This window comes from Pelophylax lessonae (assembly GCF_965119305.1).
Source record: "Pelophylax lessonae genome assembly, chromosome: 2".
Classification (NCBI taxonomy): Eukaryota; Metazoa; Chordata; class Amphibia; order Anura; family Ranidae; genus Pelophylax; species Pelophylax lessonae.
The window spans coordinates 37,710,477-37,733,465 of NC_138769.1; the positions used below are offsets into that span (position 1 = coordinate 37,710,477).

The following is a 22,989-nucleotide window of genomic DNA, read 5'->3' on the forward strand; positions in this document are numbered from 1 at the left end:
CCCGCTGTGGCAAGGCTAAAGGGAGTTTCCCTAACTGTGTGTAAAACTGTTGTCTTGGAATGTAATAAACAGTTTAAGCTCTGCATGGTTAACCCTCAACACCTGTGTGGATTGTCTCGTGATTGAGGGGTTACGGGCTGGATATGGCTTCTCCGCAGGCTGTGGGTGCGTTTGGAAGACAGGAGACAGAGGTCCGGAGGATGTGCCCAGCTGGGGTACAAAGATCTGTTACACATGGGCGTTGTTGACCATCTCGGTGGGACCTCCAAAACTGTTGGCATTAGATCACTCCCAGTGAAGTATAGAATCGATAGACTGCCTCGGGTGCACCACAAGTCTCAGCGGGCCCGGAGATTACTCTGAACAAAGAGACATCCCAAGCGTATAATTGCTCAAAGTCATCTGACGCTTTATTCATCCCATACAGTTTATATGATAAAATATCCCCAACAGGAGAACAATGGGAACACAGTTACGCCTCCCCTTGGTCATCTGAAATGTTCCCACAAAAATACATTGTCTCATTATGACTTTATGTAGAGAGAAAAAAAACAGCTGTGTCTGGGAACACTACAGCTATTGCTTGGGAAGAACAAGATAAGGGAGATAAAAGAACACAGACCTAACTAGATTTTGTTCTCAGCAAAATACATGAATAATACACTTATTATTTCAATGCTCATAAAATGTCGGCTAGAGAATCAAAATGGTTGAACTATTGCTCAGACAAACTAATAAAGAAGAACTCTTGCTAAAATTCTTCTTTCAGGGCTTTGTAGAAATTAAGAGATCCTGATGATTTTCCAATTGGGTTAGTGACCTCACAGATGTAAACTCCACTGTCAAAGTTTTCACCAGACAAAGTTTTTCCATTTCCCAGCTCCTCTGCTGCATCGGAGTCATATGTATCCTTCCTGCAGACAGAAACCAAACAAACCGTACTCATCAAAATACCAAATTCTGTTCATCCACTTTGGGGATATACCTACCCCTTTAAGAAACTGTGCCAATGGGCTTTTGTCCACTTCAGAACATTCTCTACCCATACAAGTCTATAGGAATGCTGAAGCAGGTCAACTCCACCTACAATTAATTCTAGAATTAGCCCCCTTTCACACGGGTCCCTCCACGCTTGCTCAGCAGAGGATCACTCCGTTGATCCCCACTGAGCAGGCGGATGACAGGTCCATGTCCGCTCCGCTGTGCAGAATGGGCGCAGACACAGTCCTGTCTTCCTCTATGGGGACTGATGAAAAATATCGATCCGCAGGACGGATGGAAAATAGGACCATCATCGAGTCTGTTTTTTTGTGGACAGGATCGGATTGGATGGCAGTGAGTGTCTGCTGACATTCACAACTCCATAGAGGAGCACTGGAGCATCCAATCAGATCCACCTGAAAAACCTGGCAGGCAGACCTGATCGGACAGTCCGTGTGAAAGGGCCCCAAGGCCCCCTTCACACTTGTACAACTTGTCGTGCAACTCTGATGTCCAAAGTTTCATGACATGTCGTTCCCCATGTTTTCCAATGATACCCATTCATATATGCACAACTTCAAAGTAGTTCATGCACTACTCTGGTCCAACTTTCATGCAACTTGAGGGCCATAGACTTCAATGTTAACCCTCAGAAGTTGCATTAAAATCAAACGTGAATTATACAATGCAACTTGTGTGCAACAGTTGTCCATTAAAACTGGTCAAAGCCAAAGCCGTATCCAAGTTGCTCCCATCCTAAGTAGCATTAAACTTGCATCAAAGTTGCACCAAAGCTGCACTCCAAAGTCAGCCGTACAAGTGTGAAAGGGGCCTTAATGTTCTAAGAAGCATGTTGCATTTGCCCATCAAAGCCCATTGACATAGACAATTACCCAGCATTGTAATTCAGTTCAGCCAGACTTCTGGCCCAAACACCCCTGCCAGACAGCAGTGACCCCTTTTTTTTCTCCTGTTATTGCAAGAATTAGCTTCAGCTATAGACCTTTTAAAGACTAAGCCACTCATAAGTTATTATTTAACCAGTTCCCCTCTATAGCATTTTGTTCATTTCATGCACACATGTTAAAATCTGCATTTTTAGTTATACAATAACCTAAAACTCCCACAATATTATATATTTTATAAAAAGCAAAGACCTCGTAATAAGTCCTTGTCTGTTCCCCCTAGGCAGTACCTAAATTCTATTGTGCACACATGTACCTCTATCTGCTCCCTTGTAGCCACACCGACTCCTGGGGATTGTGGACTCCTGAGCCAGAGTTAAGCAGCCCATAGATGATTAGATTAGTTTCCACGGATAGGACAGAAAATTGCCTGACTGTGTTGATTGGGATCGCCTCCCGCAGCACTATTGGGGAATAATCGGGGGAAGGGGGAGGGGCACGGGGAGCCTTCCCAGCTGCCAGAATATAATGGATTACTGCCAGTGGTTATAGCCACCTACAGTAATGGTATGTAAAGATTCCAACAGGCTAGTTGTACCCAAGTCGATTGATGGATCGACTTGGGTACAATCAGCCTGCCCATAGATGGATTGAATCTCGGCCAGTCTCTGCTGAACCAGCTGGATTTTGATCCACGTATGGTCGGCTTTCATCTCAAACTAAAAGGGATTTTGCTCACACTGCCAAAAGTACCAATACCTGGTCACATGACCATGGTATCACTGTGCTTAATTGACCAGCAAACTCGCCTGACCTGAACCCCATAGAGAATCTGTGGGGTATTGTCAAGAGGAAGATGAGAGACACCAGACCCAACAATGCAGATGAGCTGAAGGCCGCTATCAAAGCAACCTGGGCTTCCACAACCCTTCAGCAGTGCCACAGGCTGATCATCTCCATGCCACGCCACATTGATGCAGTAGTTAATGCAAAAGGAGCCGCGACCAAGAATTTAGTGCATACTATACAGTACATGGACATACTTTTCAATAAGCCAACATTTCTGTATTAAAAATCTCTTTTTTTTGGTCTTATGTAATATTTTGATTTTCAGAGATTCAGGATTTTGAGTTTTTACTAGCTGTAAGCCATAATCATTAAAATTTAAAGAAAGAAATATCACTCTATGTGTAACGCATCTGTATAAAATATATGAGTTTCACTTTTTGAATTGAATTACTGAAATACATTTTTTAATGATATTATAATTTTATGAGATGCACCTTTGCATAGTTATAATGGTCCAAGCTGTTTACATTTGAATTCACCTATATTGTGAAGTATTGCACATTAATTTAGGATTTTTAGATCAGTGATTTTACTTACAGAATATATTTTATGGGCTATTGAGTGGTATTATACTTACAAAGAGCTGCACTAACTGACCTGGTGCCACTGTGGTATAATAAAACGAGCAGAGTTTTAGATGTTATTTGATAATACAAATAATTTAAAGCAGTATTAAAGTGGAGCTCCACCCTAAATTTATACTTACCTCCATCTTCTCGCTCCGGGTCACCTGAAAAACAAATGGATAATCGCAATTTTTTTTTTTTACTTACCTTGTAGAGAAAATATACTTGCCTTACTTCCTTCTTCCTCCCCTCGGCGGCCACGGTGATTCGTCACTTCCTGGCTTTTGCAATGATTCCTGGGAGCTGAATGTCATAGCTCCCAGGAATCAATGCGCCTGCACTGGCCCCGACGTCAGTTCCGGTGCGCGCGCGTCATTCCCTTCTAAACAGCTTCTGGGCATGCCCAGAAGCTGTGGAGGGATGACGCGCGCGCAACGGAAGTGACGGCGGGGCCGGTGCAGTGCATCGTGAGACCGAAGAAGAAGGAAGAGGACGCAGAAGAGGATCGCGCTGGCTTCAAGCTGCTCAAACCTGAGATGGCAGCGCTGGACAAAACATTTTCAAGGTAAGTATTTCTCCTAAAAGGTAAGTGCGACCCGGGACAGATCAGAGGCTAGCCATTGTGGAATGTACTAGCCCTGACTGTCCCGGGGGTATTTTTATTAAAAAAAGTATTCCCAGGGTGGAACTCCACTTTAAACCCAAATGTTCTTCTTTAGCATTTTTTTTTTCCTTTATTTTTACCAGGTAATCAATCCTGCCTGCAATACTACATTTTAGAGTGTGTCCACTCTGGATGGATGAACATGGAGACACCTTTGGACAGCAACATTGTCCAGATTTAGATGGCCTTGGGGAGGGGGGGGGGGTTAGTGTTAGATACACTAGCAGATTTAGATAGCCTTGACCAACACATTATAGCTGAACTTTAGCTAACACTTTTTAAGCAGTTACAGCTTTTTTTTTTTTTTTACTTTTGGGATAAAGGTATTACATAAATTATTAAACCCTGCTAGTGGTAAATGGTTTGCCCCAACCCCCTACCTGCTACTTTGTCTGGACAGAGTCTGTTAAAGGAATTTGAAAAATTAACAGACTTAATGGCAGGATCACCGAGTAAAAATAACGAAAAAAAAAAATGCCTTTCAGCGCTGTCTTGACGCGGGCTGGATGCCAACCAGCACTTGCTGGCGCTTGAAAAACACTGACTTGCTGTACTGTACTTGAACTTGACTTCTGACACTCTGGTTAGCTCAAAAGTCTCGGACTGTACTGAGAACTGACTCCTGACGCTCTGGTTAGCTCAAAAGTCCCGAACACTGCTCCCTCCAGTCCTTGCTAACTGAGGTAGCCTCTGTATACTGCTTCTGCAACTCTCAACACTGCACACTGCATGCTGTACACGTTTAACACTTCAGGGCCCAACCGCTGGCGCCCCCTCTGTACTTCTGGGTCCTCTCACTAGGCACCCCCTCTACACTTCAGGGTCCTCTCACTAGGCACCCCCTCTACACTTCAGGGTCCTTTCACTAGGCACCCCCTCTGCACTTCAGGGTCCACACACTGGCACCCCCTTTGCTCTTCAGGGTCAACACTGGCACCCCCTTTACACTTGCTCCTGCACCGGCTAGCTAGCTCCTGGATCCCTCTGACCTTCACCGGAGTGGTCCACTCTCTCTAGGCAGATCCCCAGGGGCAGTTTGCAGTACTCACGAACTGGGAATTCTTTCCTGAAACTTGACCCCTCTCAGCTCCGCTGGTCCTCGGCACATCGGATCCTCTCTGCAGCTCAGCTCAGCCCTCTGTCACCTCAGGCAAGCCATCTGGAACACTCGATTCCTCTGACAGGAGGAGAGACAGCCGTACTCTCCCTCCTGGGACTCTGCTTCCCGCCAAAGACACTGCATCATGTGCTCCCCTCAAACTTATACCCACTCCCAGAATGCTGTGCGGCAGAATCTGCCTTTCTGGGGTAGATACAGGCCTGAGTGTGCCATTGGCTGGGTTTGCTCCACTGCCCAATGAGAACCCTCTCATGGAGCACAGTGGGGAGACTCCCCAATCTTAACAGCCACACCTGGGAGACATGACAGCTCAGCTGAAAATCATGGCCCTGCTGATAAGCAGACAAAGCCCACTATACTTTACCTAGCACCTACCTAGTAGGGTGCTACATCAGCATCTTTGATATTTGGACACAAAATGAAGGTTTCCTATTTAGAAAAATAAGCTGTCAGATTAGTAAAACAGCAATATCAGAACTGATTCAATCATACAGTTTGTAGTGAACATAGAACAATGGGATAAAGGAATATTCCAGAACTTTGTTTTATCTCATGGTTACGGTGAAATTGTGTGAATGCATCAATGCAACGCATGTTATCTCAGTTGAGTTTACCAAAAATGTAAATATTGCAGAATATAAGGCCTCAGGCTACACAACTAAGCTTCATTGCATAGTGAATAAACTAAACCATTAATGTATCTTAAATAGAAAACTATCTTTAGATTTTTACCCCAAAAGCATTTTAATAAAAAAATTTTGATTAAAAATAAAAAAAATCAGATTTAAATAAAAAATAAAATTATAAAAAAAAAAAAAAAAAGATTTTTTTTTGATTTAAAAAAAAAAAAAAAAATTATTTACCCTGTTTGAGCATAATACCCCCTAAAAGCAAAAAAGTCACTGTCTAAAACCTGTAGACTTCACCTCTAACGTCTTTAAAATGTGTCCCTTTTTAACCAATTAAACCACCAAGCTACTATTCACTTCCTTGTTGTCTCTCGCCTTGACTATTACCACTCCCTTAATGCTGGCCGACCTCTACACAATCTTTCCCACTTCAGTCTATCATGAATGCTGCTGCCAGACTCATATACTGACAGCTTAGCGTCTGCCACCTCTCTCTGTCAATCCCTACATTGACTTCCCATTACCCAGCAAATTCAATTCAGAATACTAACAACAATTTACAAAGCCATTCACAACTCTGCCCCAAACAAAATTACCAATTTAGTCTCAAAATACCAAACCTTCCCCTTTATTCCTACAAAGATCTCCTGCTTTCAAGCTGTCTCCCTTTTTATTGTAAAGTGCTGCGCAAACTGCTGGCGCTATACAAATCCTGTATCATATTAATAATATATGCATTTTTGGATACAAAAATATTATGTTAATAGTAGGTTTCCCACCTTTTCCATATGAAGTTGGTGGCTGGTGGATTGGAGTCTTCTACACAGATAAACTGAAGAGCCCCATTGTGTAATGTCCTCACCTCCACTCGTACGGAGTCAGGCGGATCTAAAAAATAAAGACGAGGGGTTCTTAAGGATGTCATATAGAGGCTGATAAATACAACACATTCTATTGTCACCTATTATGACTTTAACCACTTAAGGACCAGGCCTATTTCTAAAACGTTTTGTTTACAAGTTAAAATCAGTATTTTTTTTCTAGAAAATTACTTAGAACCCCCAAATATTATATATATGTAGCAATGTTTCCAGGCCTTGGGCCTGAGGTGGGTCTGCCATTAGCACCGGTAACACTCTCAACATATTTAAGTTGTGAACCCAGGTGTGAGAACTGAGACAATGACCATTCCGGCATCTTTGGTTTGTTTTGTTTATTGTATATTGGGGATGGGAGAAGGGAATCAGTGGGATACTCCTCTGGCTCTTCTAGGCTTAACTGGGACTTTGTACAAAAAAAAGGCCGCTAGCGTTGTCTTGATGCCAGCTGAATGCTGACCAGCGCTTCCTGACGACTGCAAATACCACTTGACTGAATTAGTGCTGGAACCTCGACTTTAACTTGTTTGTGAACTCAGAAGATCCAGGACTGTAGAACTCTTGACTCCTGACACTCGATTTAGCTCAAAAGTCACTGAATAGCTCCCTCCAGCCCTTCACTGACTGAGGTAGATCCTTGTCACTGCTTGTGCTGCAGCAACTCTTAACTCTGTACACTGCACACTGACTCTTTAGGGCCCAACCACGGGTGGCCCCTTGTCCTCTGACTAGGTACCCCCTCTAACACTTCAGGGTCCTCTGACTAGGCACCCCCTTTACAGCTAGCTGACTCTTGGATCCCTGGAACCTTCTCTGGAGTGGTCCCCTCTACACTTGGCAGACCCCTAGGGGCAGTTCACAGTACTCACAACCTTGGCAGGCTTTCCTGAAACGGGACTCCTCTTCCTCCACTGGTCCTCGGCACACCGGATCCCCTCTGCAGCTCAACTCAGCACTCTCTGGACTCCCAAGCAGCCACCCGGAAAACTCGATCCTTCTGACAGGAGGAGAGACAGCCGTACTCTCCCTCCTGGGACTCTGCTTCCCGCCAAAGACACTGTGTCATGCATTCCCTCAAAACTTATACCCACTCCCAGGATCCTCTGTGGCAGAATCTGCCTTCTGGGGTAGATACAGTCCTGAGTGTGTCTCTGATTGGGTTTCCTCCACTGCCCAATGAGAACCCTCTCATGGAGCCAGTGGGGAGACTCCCCTCTCAGCAGACACACCTGGGAGACATGACAGCCAGCTGAAATCATGGCCCTGCTGTTAGGCAGCCAAGGCCCACTATACTTTTACCTAGCACCTACCTGTAGGGTGCAACATATATTTTTTAAGCAGAATAAAATGGCGGTCGTTGCCAAATTTTATGTCACACGGTATTTGCGCAGCGGTCTTTCAAACCAATTTCTTTGGGGAAAAAAAAAAAAAAAAACTTTACTGAATGTAAAAGAAACTAAACAGTAAAGGGAGCCCAATTTTTTTCTATATTGTGAAGGATAATGTTATGTCGAGTAATTAGATACCTAACATGTCACGCTTTAAAATTGTGCACACTCGTGGAATGGCGACAAACTATGTTACTTAAAAATCTCCATAGGTTACGATTTAAAATTTTTTTACAAGTTACCGGTTTAGAGTTACAGAGGAGATAGGGCTAGTATTATTGCTCTCATGCTAACGATTGCGGTGATACCTCACATGTGTGGTTTGAACACCACACATATATGCGGGCACGACCTACGTATGAGTTTGCTTCTGCGCGCAAGCTCAGAGAGATGGGGGTGCTTTAAATTATTTTTTCTTATTATTTATTTTATTTATTTTTTTATCACTTTTATTCCTATTACAAGAAAGGTAAACATCCCTTGTAATAGAAAAAAGCATGACAGGTCTTCTTTCTTGAGACATCTGGGGTCAAAAAGACTCCAAAGCTCTCATTTACCTTTGAAAGCAAAAAAAAAAAAAAAAGTCATTTTGACTTTAACTACTTCCCGTAGTACGTCGGCTTGAAGAAATGGTTGTAGCGGGGTGATCTGCATCACCCCGGTACCGTTTTTTAGAGCCAACGATCTGGCAATAACTGATGCGGCTCAGCAGCTACTCGGCCGTTATCACAGCCGTCTTCCGCTGCCATGCCCGGGTGTTCCGTCCCATCGGGAGACCCAAGCAACCAGCCGGCACATCCGCCAGCTTGTTAAGAGTCCAGAACAAAACCAGATTCAGCTTCAATTGGGTCTCTGATGAAGTAACCCGGAAGCAAAGTCACAACGCCACTTCCGGTTTACTTGGCTGCCAACTGCGCCAATTAAAAAAAGTGACATTATGCAAAAGATGCAGATTTTGCTGTTTTGAATACTTTTAAGTGCATAGGAGGGATTTGGGGTCTTTTAGACCCCAGTTCCCTCCATAAAGAGTACCTGTCACTACCTATTACTGTCACAAGGGATGTTTACATTCCTTGTGACAGCAATCAAAGTGATCAGATTTTTATTATTTTTTTGAAAGGGACAGTAAAAGAAAAAAAAATAAGTAGGAAAAAAAAAATATGTTTAAAGCTCGCGTGCTCGCGCACCAAAGAAAATGGTGTTCAAATCAGACATGTGAGGTATCACCGCATTCGCCAGCGCGGGAGCAATAATTTTAGCAGAAGACCTCCTCTGTAACTTTAAACCGGTAACCATAAAAAAAAAAATTTAAAGCGTCCCCTATGGAGATTTCTATGTACCGTAGTTTGTCGCCGTTCCAGGAGTGTGTGCAATTTTAAAGTGTAACATGTTGTTGGGTATCTATTTACTCGGCGTGACATCATCTTTCATAATATACAAAAACATTGGGTTAACTTTACTGTTTAATCTTTTTTAAAAAATATGTTTAAAGCTCACGTGCTTGCGCACCAAAGAAAATGGCATACTTCATGCCTGCAAATGTAAACGGTGTTCAAATCAGACATGTGAGGTATCACCGCATTCGCCAGCGCGGGAGCAATAATTTTAGCAGAAGACCTCCTCTGTAACTTTAAACCGGTAACCATAAAAAAAAAATTTAAAGCGTCCCCTATGGAGATTTCTATGTACCGTAGTTTGTCGCCGTTCCACGAGTGTGTGCAATTTTAAAGTGTAACATGTTGTTGGGTATCTATTTACTCGGCGTGACATCATCTTTCATAATATACAAAAACATTGGGTTAACTTTACTGTTTAATCTTTTTTAAATTCATTGAAGTGTTTTTTTTTTCTAAAAAGAATTGGATTTTTGTCTTATCATAAAATCCTTTTCTCTGAAGTTCAATGACAGACTGTTCTTCATAGCAGTAGCATTATGCTGCCCCCTACAGGAGTAGGACATTAGGCAGAAAAACAGTTCTGGCAACACCCATGGGCAGTTCCAGAGGCTATACTCTCTCTCCCTGCTATAGGATGTCAGTTTTGTGTCAAAGCAGTGTCAGAGAAAACAGTACCAACCCAACTCAATAATAGAGGGACGGGTACTGCGTCCGTCAATGAACTTCAGAGAAAAGGATTTTACGGTAAGACAAAAATCTAATTTTCTCTATCGTTCATTGATGGACGCAGTCTCTGTTACACATAGCAGTAGGGACGTCCCAAAGCAGTGCCATAAAACATGAGGGGTGGGAACAGCAGAAAATAATTACCCAAGGCTGAACCACAGCCAACATAGGACTCATCGGAACAACAAGATGAGACCCACCTGAAAAAAACATTAAACACCCTCAAAGGAGAGTAAAAACCCTCTTAAACAGCAGCCTGCAAAACTTTGCGGTCAAAATGAGGCATCTGCAGATGCCAGCACATCCACCTTATAAAACTTTGTGAAGGTATGAACAGACGACCAGGTAGCCACCTTGCAAACCTGAACCACAGATGCTTGATGGCGAAAAGCCCAGGAAGCACTTAGCGCCCAAGTAGAATGCGCCTTAACAGGGAAAGGTGGAACCTGACCCTTAATTGAATAAGCCTGCAAAACTGCCTGTCTGATCTATCCGGAAATAGTCACAGCAGACGCAGGCAGCCCTTTCTTTGGTCCACCTGTGAGGACAAAGAGGGAATCTGACTTTCGAAAAGACTAATGCCCCGTACACACGTGCAGATCGTCGGCCGAACGATCGTCCGTCTTTTGTCCCCGGGCTGTCGTGTCAGTTGAAAAGTGCAAAAGACTGCACAAGGATTTTGTCCGCCGACTACAGCCGACTGCAGAAGTGATGTCATGTGATGGTTAACTTTCCCTGTGTTTTTTCTTTTCTGAGCATGCCCAGTCTTGCAAATCTGCTGTCTGTCGGCCGAATTCTGTATTGACTGGCAAACAATCGGCCGCTCTGGTGTCGGCATACAAAAATTTTAATGCTTGCACGACCGAAAAGTGCGCTGTCGGCTGTCAGAAGCATCATACTAACAAGCCGAAAATCGGCCGATCGGTCGTCGGCCGAATCTTTTCGGCCGACAATCTGCACGTGTGTACAGGCCTTTAGTAGTTGCCAAGTACACCTTGATTGCCCGAACCACATTCAAAGTATGCAGTGCAAATTCCTTAGGATGTTTAGGCTTAGGACACAAGGAGGGTAACACAATGTCCTCATTTAAATGGAAACTGGAAACCACCTTCGGAAGAAAGGACGGACCCGTACCACTTTATCCCTGTGAACCACCAGATAGGGAGAACGACAGGACAACGCCGCCAGTTCCTACACCCTGCGCGCAGAAGTAATAGCCACCAAGAAGGCCATCTTGTGAGATAAATTAAGCAGGGGAATCTCCCAAATATTTTCAATGGGAGGTTTCTAGAGAACCGACAGCACCAAAATAAGATCCCAAGGTGGCAACGGAGGTCACACCAGAGGTGCCAAGTGTCTCACCCCCTGGATAAAGTTACGCACTAGGGAATGAGAGGCTAATGGCCTTTGGAAGAAAATTGCCAAGGCCGAAACCTGACCCTTGATAGTACTCAAGTCCAAATTTTGATCAACTCCCCGTTGAAGGAAAGCCAAGATCCGAGCCACCGAGTAAGAGCGAGGGGGAACCCCAAACCACGCAATTTACGACTTCCACGTACAATTATAGACCTTTCTAGAAGTCGCTTTTAGCAGAGTGGGAATCACTGAAGCAGACAATCCCCTGTCCTTCAGCACCTGGATTTCAACAGCCAGGCCGTCAAAGCCAGCGACCGTAAAGCAGGATGGAAGATTGGTCCTTGAGATAGTCTCCAAGGAATGTCTGCGACTAGCCTGACCAGGTCAGCTGCCAACACTCTGCTTCACGCAGATAGTCCCCACCCCAAGTCCCTGATTAGGGGAATATCAGTGAGGCAGTTTATGAGAATTAAAAGGAACTGCTCCAGCCAAGAGGAATATCGGCGTGAAGCAGAGTGCCTGTACAATCGGTTCAGAGAGAGAGGGTAATCTCACAGAACCCTGAAACGATCTAGACGTTTGGCAGGGAAGAGAACTAGGCAAGATCTGCTTACTCCGAAACAAGTCGAAGCTGCTGAACCAAATAGTCCTCTGAGAATCATCACCAAATATGGGGTACAGTGGGAAGAAGTTCGTAGGTTATTCAATGACCACTGGCATATCCTAACTAGATCATAGAGGTTAAAAGCAATTGTGGGATCTAAACCCCTGATGGTTGCCACACGATCAACGAACTTAAGAGATATGTTGGTACATTCAGAGTTTCAAAAGAAAACTAATAGGAACTGGCTAACCGACCTCCCTGCTCTCAAAGGAATGCATGCCTGTGGTCACTGTAACATGTGTGGCTATGTTGACAGATCCAGTGGCTTTTCAGACTCGAGTGGATCTGTTAACTATGATCAGACAGTTTATAAACTGTGCAACTACTAGGACCCTATATATCATTAAATACCCGTGCAAGATATTTTATGTAGGGAAGACTAAACGGCAGCGAAGAGTGAGATTCGGGGGAACACTTAAAAAGTATTAAACTTAGGGAAGAGACTCCTCTGGGCCTACACTTTGCGGAAAAACATGGGGGATGCTCTAAGGGCCTAAAAATAAAATGCTTCTTGGCTTTACAACTCCCCTTAGAAGAGTAGATTTTGACAAAGTATTATTAAAGAAAGAAAAACTATGGATATTAAGGCTTAACACTCTTACCCCTAGAGGGTTAAATACAGAGATGAGTTTAAAAGGGTTCCTAGAACCATGATTTGTAACCGTAAGTCCTCCAGTGGAATGCGTGTTTTCTTTCCATCTCCTCCTTATCTCTCTGTTTTTTCCTCCTGTCTGCTTTCTGAATTTCAAACTGACTGAGTGATATATGGGGATAATATTCAGAATGCTGGTATCTAGTTAATACTGCCCTTCCTCACTCTGTTAAGATAGGAGAGTTCTCTAGTTTATATGAATATTTCCTAACTAGACTTAATGGTCTTTTCTCGTGGTTTATTGCTCTGGACTATTTTTGCCTCTTTCAGAAATGCCATGGCCTCTATTGTAGATCATGTCTGGATGAGTATGTTGAGAAATGAAATAAGAAACAAAAAATATATTATTGTTATGTACTATTATAGGAGATTGAATCTCCTTCTCTTCAGCTGTGTAAATAGTTTTTGACTTTTACCACAAGATGTCGCTATACGGCGCTGTACTCCCCCTTAACTAGAATTAGGTGTGAATGACGATGTCACAATCTGGAGTCAGGCTCGAAGACCAATAGCTATAGCAGCTTACACAGGAACCAGCTGGATAGAAACACAGGCAGGTCACACTGGCAGATGACGCAGGCTCACCTGAGGTGCGGAATCTAAGTACTAACCGGTCTTCACCAGCGCTCCTGATGGTGGAGATGGATTTTGCTGCGTGTTAGTACCAGGTTGCGGTCCTCAGGATCGCCCCACCAGGAGGTGAGCAAGCCAGGATCCAGTAGCAGATCTAGCAGGTCAGGATCAAGCAGAAGCGTAGTCTAGGAATAGCCAAAGGTCAGTAACAAGTAGTTGCAGGTCGGGATTAGGCAAAAGCATAGTCGAGGAACAAGCCAAGTGTTGATAACGGATGGTAGTAAAGATACGAATGGCAGCAGGAGAGACGAGCGAGATATCGGCTGTTGAAGGCACAATATTCTGGCGACCAGGAAGTGCAAAGACATGGCTTATAACAGGAAGTTCATGGGAGGAGCAAAGGGTTCAAGGCAATAAAGATTCACAGCAGGATCATTCAAGGATTTGTCCAGGGAGCTGTCCAGCATTCCAGATAGCTCAGCGAGTAGAGTCATTGCCAGACACCATGGAGGTCCCAGGTTCAAGTCCGGGGCCTGACAGTACTCCCCTCCTCCCAGGACGTCTTAGGACCAGGTTTAAGAGGAAACCTCTGGTGGAACTCCCATGTTAATTTAGGGGCATGAACATTTTCTTCTGGCTCCCAGGAATTTTCTTCTGGTCCATATCCTTCCCATTGCACCACATATTGTAATTTATTCCTAAAGATCCTGGAATCAAGAATTCTCTCCACTACAAATTCTTCTTCACCCTGTACTTCAACAGGTGGAGGAGGCGGAAGAATTCTTCCAGGAAAGGGATTTTCCTTAAATGGCTTGAGCAGTGATATGTGGAAAACCGGGTGAATTCTCATACTGTCGGGAAGTTTTAAACGGAAAGTGACTGGGTTGACCTGAACAGAAATCTGGAAAGGTCCCACAAACTTTTGTCCCAACTTTGCAGATGGAACATGGACCTTCAAATTTTTGGTTGATAACCAAACCTTGTCACCCACTTGAAAGGTAGGAAGTGATCGGCGATGTCTATCAGCAGCTTTCTTGTAACATTCCTGAGCCTCCTTCAAAGTCTCAATTAATTTCTCCTGAATATCTTGCAACATAGTTAATCTGTTGGCTACAGCAGGAATTGGAGTTGAGATAGGGAGATTGGGAATAAAAACTGGATGATAACCATTGTTTAAGAAAAACTGGCTTTGAGAGGTTGAGCTATGTCTAGAATTGTTGTAAGAAAACTCTGCCATGGGAAGATAGTCCACCCAGTCATCCTGAAGATAACTAACAAAACATCGAAGGTACTGTTCTAAAGTTTGATTGGTCCTCTCAGTCTGACCATTAGACTGAGGATGAAAAGCAGAAGACAGGTTGATTGCTACTCCTAAAGCTGAGCAAAAGCTTTTCCAAAACTTTGAAGTAAACTGTACTCCTCAATCTGACACAACGTCTTCAGGAATTCCATGTAGTCTGAAGACTTCTCGAACCATCAACTCTGCAGTTTGTTCCGAAGAGGGTACCCCCTTAACTGGTATAAAGTGAGCCATCTTGGTGAGGCAGTTAACGACCACCAAGATAGTGGTCATTCCTTTTGAGGGGGGTAAATCAACCACAAAGTCCATAGAAATTGACCCCCATGGTCTTGATGGGATAGGGAGTGGTCGGAGTAACCCCAAAGGAGAAGCTCGGGGTGTCTTATTGCGTGCACAGGTCAGGCACGAGGCTACATACCTTTTAACATCTTTCTTGTACCCAGGCCACCAAAAGGAATGTGATAAAAGTTCCTCTGTTTTAGAAACTCCAAAATGTCCAGCAAGTTTTGAGTCATGACTCAACCGGAGGACTTCAACCCGAGCAGACTCAGGTACATAGAGGCGATGCGTTTTAATCCAAAAGCCATTCTTGAACTCAAGATTGACATCCATAGGAGGATTATTGAGGAGTGAGTCATTCTCGTACCCTTCTTTGAGGAGACTCAAAAATGCCTTTGAACTTCTGACACCTAGGAAGTTCTTTTGAGGCAGGATTGTGCATTCAGCATTGTTCTCCTGGGAAGGCCCCGACAACATCCGTGATAAGGCATCAGCCTTACCATTTCTTGACCCAGGTCTATACGAGATAATAAAATTAAATCTAGAAAAGAACAGGGACCAGCGTGCTTGTCTAGAAGACAATCTTTTGGCCGAACAAATGAATTCTAGATTTCTGTGATCAGTGAGAACGGTCACAGGATGCTTAGTACCTTCCAGCAAATGCCTCCATTCGGAAAAGGCTTCCTTAATTGCCAGTAACTCCTTATTCCCTATGTCATAATTCCTCTCGGCTGAAGACATTAAACGAGAAAAGTAAGCACAAGGATGAAGCTGCATCTTTTCACCGCTTCGTTGAGAAAGGATAGCACCCACAGCAGAGTCAGAAGCATCCACTTCCACTACAAAAGGTAGCTCAGGATTGGGATGTACCAATACTGGTGCAGAAGTGAACAGAGTCTTTAACTTAGCAAAAGCAGCCTGAGCATTAGATGACCACACAAAAGGCACCCCTTTCTTTGTCAGCTGTGTAATCGGAGCTATCACCTTAGAGAAATTTCTTATGAATTTCCTGTAGAAATTAGCAAACCCGATGAATCTTTGAATTTCCTTAACGTTTCCAGGGACAGGCCAATCTACTACTGCTCTAATCTTCTCAGGATCCATGCTTACTCCATCTGGTGAAATAATATACCCCAGAAACTGGATCTGGGTTTGTTCAAACTCACATTTCTCCAATTTGATATAAAGTCGATTCTGCCTTAATCTTTCAAGGACAGTGCAAACATGCTTGCGATACTCCTCAAGGTTATTGGAAAAAATGAGAATGTCATCCAAATAAGCAACTACAAATTGGTCCAACAGATCTCGAAAAACATTGTTGATGAAGTGTTGAAAGGCATAACCAAGGACTCGAAATTTCCGTATCTGGTTCTAAAGGCGGTTTTCCATTCATCTCCTTGGTGCATACGAACAAGGTTATAAGCCCCCCGCAAATCAAGCTTTGTGAAAATCTTGGCAGAACGAAGTCTTTCCAACATTTCAGAGATCAAAGGGAGAGGATAACGGTTTTTAATAGTAACTTTATTCATGTGCCTGTAATCAATGCATGGACGTAAGGTAGAGTCTTTCTTTTCAACAAAGAACAAGGCTGCTCCAGCAGGGGATGTTGAGTGTCTAATAAACCCCTTCTCTAAATTCTCATCAAGCCACTCCATGAGCACCTTTAATTCAGGTTCTGATAAATTGAATAGGCAGCAGAAAGGTATTTCTGCACCTGGGAGTAGCTCAATGGGGCAATCATATGGGCGATGAGGAGGTAACTGGTCGGCGTTCTTTTTATCACAGACATCCTGAAACTCATGGTATTGTGGAGGCAGTTTGAGATATGACTATGCTGTAACCACATCCAACTGTGTTTCCTTAATCTGTGGAGAACTAGTTGGACAAGGCTCTCTACAGTATTCCTCAAAATGGGGGGATGTAAAATGTATAACTCGTGCTTCCCAATTGATTGAGGGATTATGGGTGGAAAACCAAGGGATGCCCAAGATCACAGGAAATGTAGGTGACGTAATCAGCTGAAAACTGATGGTCTCACGATGATTAAACTCAAATTGGAGAACCAAAGGGACTGTTTCATGGGTAACAGGTCCTGAAGTTAAGGGTGAACCATCCACTGTCTCCATATCGACTGGGGCTAATTTATTTCTTGTCTGAATCATATTGTTTTTGGCAAAGTCTATGTCCATAAAGTTCCCCCCTGCACCAGAGTCCAGCATAGCAGAGCAAGGAATCTCAATGCCCTCAGAGATAAGTTTAATAGGGAGGACAAAATGAGGTAGTGAAGAATTTACTTTATTTTCTTCCTGGACCAATGGGGAGATGGACTGGCTAATGTGGGTTTGTTCAAACTCACATTTCTCCAATTTGATATAAAGTCGATTCTGCCTTAATCTTTCAAGGACAGTGCAAACATGCTTGCGATACTCCTCAAGGTTATTGGAAAAAATGAGAATGTCATCCAAATAAGCAACTACAAATTGGTCCAACAGATCTCGAAAAACATTGTTGATGAAGTGTTGAAAGGCATAACCAAGGACTCGAAATTTCCGTATCTGGTTCTAAAGGCGGTTTTCCATTCATCTCCTTGGTGCATACGAACAAGGTTATAAGCCCCCCGCAAATCAAGCTTTGTGAAAATCTTGGCAGAACGAAGTCTTTCCAACATTTCAGAGATCAAAGGGAGAGGATAACGGTTTTTAATAGTAACTTTATTCATGTGCCTGTAATCAATGCATGGACGTAAGGTAGAGTCTTTCTTTTCAACAAAGAACAAGGCTGCTCCAGCAGGGGATGTTGAGTGTCTAATAAACCCCTTCTCTAAATTCTCATCAAGCCACTCCATGAGCACCTTTAATTCAGGTTCTGATAAATTGAATAGGCAGCAGAAAGGTATTTCTGCACCTGGGAGTAGCTCAATGGGGCAATCATATGGGCGATGAGGAGGTAACTGGTCGGCGTTCTTTTTATCACAGACATCCTGAAACTCATGGTATTGTGGAGGCAGTTTGAGATATGACTATGCTGTAACCACATCCAACTGTGTTTCCTTAATCTGTGGAGAACTAGTTGGACAAGGCTCTCTACAGTATTCCTCAAAATGGGGGGATGTAAAATGTATAACTCGTGCTTCCCAATTGATTGAGGGATTATGGGTGGAAAACCAAGGGATGCCCAAGATCACAGGAAATGTAGGTGACGTAATCAGCTGAAAACTGATGGTCTCACGATGATTAAACTCAAATTGGAGAACCAAAGGGACTGTTTCATGGGTAACAGGTCCTGAAGTTAAGGGTGAACCATCCACTGTCTCCATATCGACTGGGGCTAATTTATTTCTTGTCTGAATCATATTGTTTTTGGCAAAGTCTATGTCCATAAAGTTCCCCCCTGCACCAGAGTCCAGCATAGCAGAGCAAGGAATCTCAATGCCCTCAGAGATAAGTTTAATAGGGAGGACAAAATGAGGTAGTGAAGAATTTACTTTATTTTCTTCCTGGACCAATGGGGAGATGGACTGGCTAATGGAGTTTATTTGTTCAGGCGTGATCACATCAACCGATGCAATTGTTCTTCTAACCTTGTTAGGGCAGTTAATTGCATAATGACCAGAATCTCCACAGTAAAGACATAGGTTCTCAGAACGTCTTCTTTCTTTCTCCTGAATGGAAATGGATCTCTTATGCCCCATACACACGTGCAGATTATCTGCAGACTTTTGTCTGCAGACTTACCAAAACCATATAATATGAGGTCAAACCTAAACACTTTCAATTTGTATGCAATCCGGCAGGCCCTTGCACTACATAGAAAAGGTAAGTCTGCAGACAAAAGTCTGCAGATAATCTGCACGTGTGTATGGGGCATTAATTGCATCTACCTGCATTGGCTCAGGAGTGTTAGAATTAGGAGCAACTTTGAAATCCTGCTGAACAAATGGAGTAGCAGAAAAACGCATGCCACTCTTACTTGCAAACATTCCCAGCCTCTCCTTCCTCCTTTCTTTAAGTCTCTGATCAATTCTGATACATAATTGGATGAAGGCATCAAGATCATCAGGAGTCTCAACTCTAGCGAGCTCATCCTTTACCTGTTCAGAAAGCCCTTGGCGAAACTGACTCTTTTGCGTAGCAGGGTTCCAAGTAGTATCTGCAACCCAACATCTGAATTCTGCTGTGTACTCAGCGACTGAGCATCTTCCCTGCCTCAGACTATGCAGCTATGCTTCAGCAGTAGCACAGCGGTTGGGATCATCAAAAACCTGATCCACTGCGGTCAAAAAAGTCTGCAGATTATTAAAAATGGCACTGTCCTGTTCAATATATGGGGAGGCCCAAGCTAGAGCTTCTCCAGTCAGAAGTTAGAGAATCAAGGTTACCTTCCTCTTCTCAGAAGGAAATGCAGCAGGGTGTGTTTGGAAATATAAACAACACTGATTTAGGAAACCTCTGTAATGGTGGCGGTCTCCATTAAACTTGGATGGTAAAGGCTGAGGCATATGTATGAGTATCAACCGCAACAGCATCTCGAGAACGCATGTCCCGCAACTGTCTGTGCAGATCAAGGATGTCCTCTTGTAGCCCTTTCACTTCAGTTTGTAACTCAGCAAACTTTTTCTGATAGGTAGTACCAAACGCCTGCAACTCAGAGATTTGTACCCTGAAAGGAGCCACAGCAGCTGCTACAACGGCCTTCATGTTTTGAGCCAGAATATTCTGTCACAATCTGGAGTCAGGCTCGAAGACCAATAGCTATAGCAGCTTACACAGGAACCAGCTGGATAGAAACACAAGCAGGTCACACTGGCAGATGACACAGGCTCACCTGAGGTGCGGAATCTAAGTACTAACCGGTCTTCACCAGCGCTCCTGATGGTGGAGATGGATTTTGCTGCGTGTTAGTACCAAGTCGCGGTCCTCAGGATCGCCCCACCAGGAGGTGAGCAAGCCAGGGTCCAGTAGCAGATCTAGCAGGTCAGGATCAAGCAGAAGCGTAGTCTAGGAATAGCCAAAGGTCGGTAACAAATAGTTGCAGGTTGGGATTAGGCAAAAGCGTAGTCGAGGAACAAGCCAAGTGTCGATAACTGATGGTAGTAAAGATACGGACGGCAGCAGGAGAGACGAGCGAGATATCGGCTGTTGAAGGCACAATATTCTGGCGACCAGGAAGTGCAAAGACATGGCTTATAACAGGAAGTTCATGGGAGGAGCAAAGGGTTCAAGGCAATAAAGATTCACAGCAGGATCATTCAAGGATTTGTCCAGGGAGCTGTCCAGCATTCCAGGTAGCTCAGCGAGTAGAGTCATTGCCAGACACCATGGAGGTCCCAGGTTCACGTCCGCGTCCTGACAGACTATCACTATCAATGAAGGAGGTAAATGTCGTCAGTATGTCCTGAGGAAGTGTACGTGACGTATGCAAAACTGCGAAACGCGTTAACGTAATCAGCGCAAAGGGACCTGCTTCTCAACCTACGTTCCACATCACAGCTCACTGAACTTCCATTTCCAGCTTTGACTTCCGGATGCTATCACCACGAGCAGAGCCTACTATTTGCTTACGGACTAGGTGTCCATACTGCTGCAGTGGAATAACAAGCCACCCAACTCTGGACTCGATTGACAGCGGAATGGGGTCTCACTCAGAGAAACAGACTTGCTGGACTTAGAAGACGGATGAGTCCCCCTTTGAGACCGACAGCTTTAACCAACTGTTACCTTGATTCCCCACGCTGTCTGGGTGAAACTTTTAATGTCTATAGTCCATGAGTAACACAAAAGGAATGAATCAGCGCTAATTTCTTCACAAATAATAATGTAACACTAAAGCCAAACTAAGCATAAAAAATCAATACCAGATCAACTTCAATCAGATGCATAATTAAAAAGTGTGGAAAACTGTTTAAAAGGCGTGGGAAATATTGCGTGATGATGGTGAATAAAAAGTGTGAAGATAAAGTGATGGTGACTATAAATACACAAAAGTTCCGTGGACAGAAAATACAAAATCCTTAAGAATATATATGAGTCCTTGTTCAGAGGTAAGCGTCCTTTCTGGGACAAACAGCCATGCTCCAATTTGCTTCCTCTAATGGAGACATCATTAGAGGAAGCAAATGGGAGCATGGCTGTTTGTCCCAGAAAGGACACTTACTTTTGAACAAGGACTTTAAAATGACTACAAACACAATACATCAACTCATGTGCAGTCTCATGAAGATGTGGCCGGGAGCCGCACTGATTTATGCCCCATACACACGTGCAGATTATCTGCAGACTTTTGTCTGCAGACTTACCTTTTCTATGTAGTGCAAGGGCCTGCCGGATTGCATACAAATTGAAAGTGTTTAGGTTTGACCTCATATTATATGGTTTTGGTAAGTCTGCAGACAAAAGTCTGCAGATAATCTGCACGTGTGTATGGGGCATAAGTATCCTCCCCAGGACCAGCTGCCCTCTTCATCTGGTTCCCATCTGCTGAGGTCTCACCGCTACAGCACTACTTATCTTCAGTACAGCTGGCAACCCCTGCTTCTTTGGGCTCAGCATCCCCTGTTACCATCCTCAGGGGTGTTGAGCACTCAACCGCAAAAAGAGCCCTTTTATCATTTCGGCCTTACAACCAGCAACTGGGATTAAGAACAGTGATCTGTTCAAACATCGAGTTCACACAATTAAAGAGTGGCGATCGAGGTGCAGTCCCTAATTTCCATCCTAAAGGAGAAAAAAAGGAATCCATTACCCTGATCCTAGAACGACTACCCTAATACAGAGAATGCCTTTATTGGTGTGATGTGAGGTGAGCGGCCATTGCACCTAATTTTGGATACCTTGCTCACTCTGCATGACACCATTTGGATTTCACAAAGAAAAGTCACCAATTATATTTTGAGATATCACCTTCAGCCACGTTTTATATTTTTCTGCACTGGGACATTTTTTTAGCAGAAAGCTTCACTTTATTTGTCTATTTTTATTCATTTTTTTCACAGAATATCAAGCACTTTTTGCACTAGATTGCACTTATTTGTATCATCATATATATTCTTAAGGATTTTGTATTTTCTGTGCACGGATCTTTTGTGTATTTATAGTCACCAGCACTTTATCTTCACACTTTTTAATTATTCATCTGATTGAAGTTGATCTGGTATTGATTTTTTATGCTTAGTTTGGCTTTAGTGTTACATTATTATTTGTGAAGAAATTAGCGCCGATTCATTCCTTTTATGTTGATCAGTACTAGTATTTTTGTGAAAATACAGTATTAGCTGCTTACTTTTTTTTCATTATTAATATTTTTTACATCTGGGTTACTTGGATTAAGCACTCTTTTACTCCCACATCTTATACCTAAGTAGCAGCGCATAGGTCTTTCTTTTTGCTTTTATAGTCCATGAATATTAGCTTGGCTCAACATTCCCTCGTGGAACATTCATCTACTGGTTGAGACTCTGCTCTTTCTGAGAGACAATGCTCACCTGGAAAACTGGTGGTTGGCTTGATCAACAAACTATGATCTTGTGAGGTGGTTACCCTCTCCCCGGGGTCTTCCCTGTCAGATGGATATGACCCTCATAACAGGAATCAGCTTTCAATCACCAGTACCACTAAAGGAGCCATATCCGGAGGCTTGTCCCTACCCTGAGCTGAAGATTTGATGTGATCTCCTCTAGCTATGATATATTGTTACTTTAGTGCCAAGTTTATCACTGGAATGTGCTGAATAGCCAATGTGGATTATTTCCTAATTTTGACACTAATATCTGGACTTGCATACCTTTTGAGTGGGTCTGACTGGAATGTATGTGTGTGTGGACGACTGGGGCCCGTTTCTCATGCTTGTCTTGACAAGTTTTAAATTGTGGTTCACTGGGTGTCTGGGTGTTTTTTGCTAATAAATATTTTTAGTAAATTATTTTTTGTCAGTATCTTCAATAAAATTATGCAATTTCACATCGTTGCTGGTCCTCTATTTTCAACTTTTCTTTTGGGTACCCCTCCTGTGAGGGATTTCCCACTTCTTCTTTTTTTTTGTATATGTCCTAGTTGTAGGGGCACCT

The 22,989-nt window shown here is 43.4% G+C and overlaps 1 protein-coding gene across 1 annotated transcript in view; it reads right to left on the reverse strand.

The window, feature by feature from the left end:
* Window positions 1–751: 751 nt before the first annotated feature.
* The window catches only part of LOC309547929 (nectin-1-like), a gene marked incomplete at its 3' end in the record, with an annotated part of 155,393 nt that continues 133,155 nt past the window's right edge, over window positions 752–22,989 (reverse strand). Inside the window, exons 4-5 of the mRNA XM_082247927.1 lie at window positions 6,494–6,602; window positions 752–914 (exon numbers count right to left, since the gene is read on the reverse strand). Of these exons, the coding sequence (XP_082104053.1) occupies window positions 752–914; window positions 6,494–6,602 (272 nt within the window). The remainder of the gene's footprint in view (window positions 915–6,493; window positions 6,603–22,989) is intronic.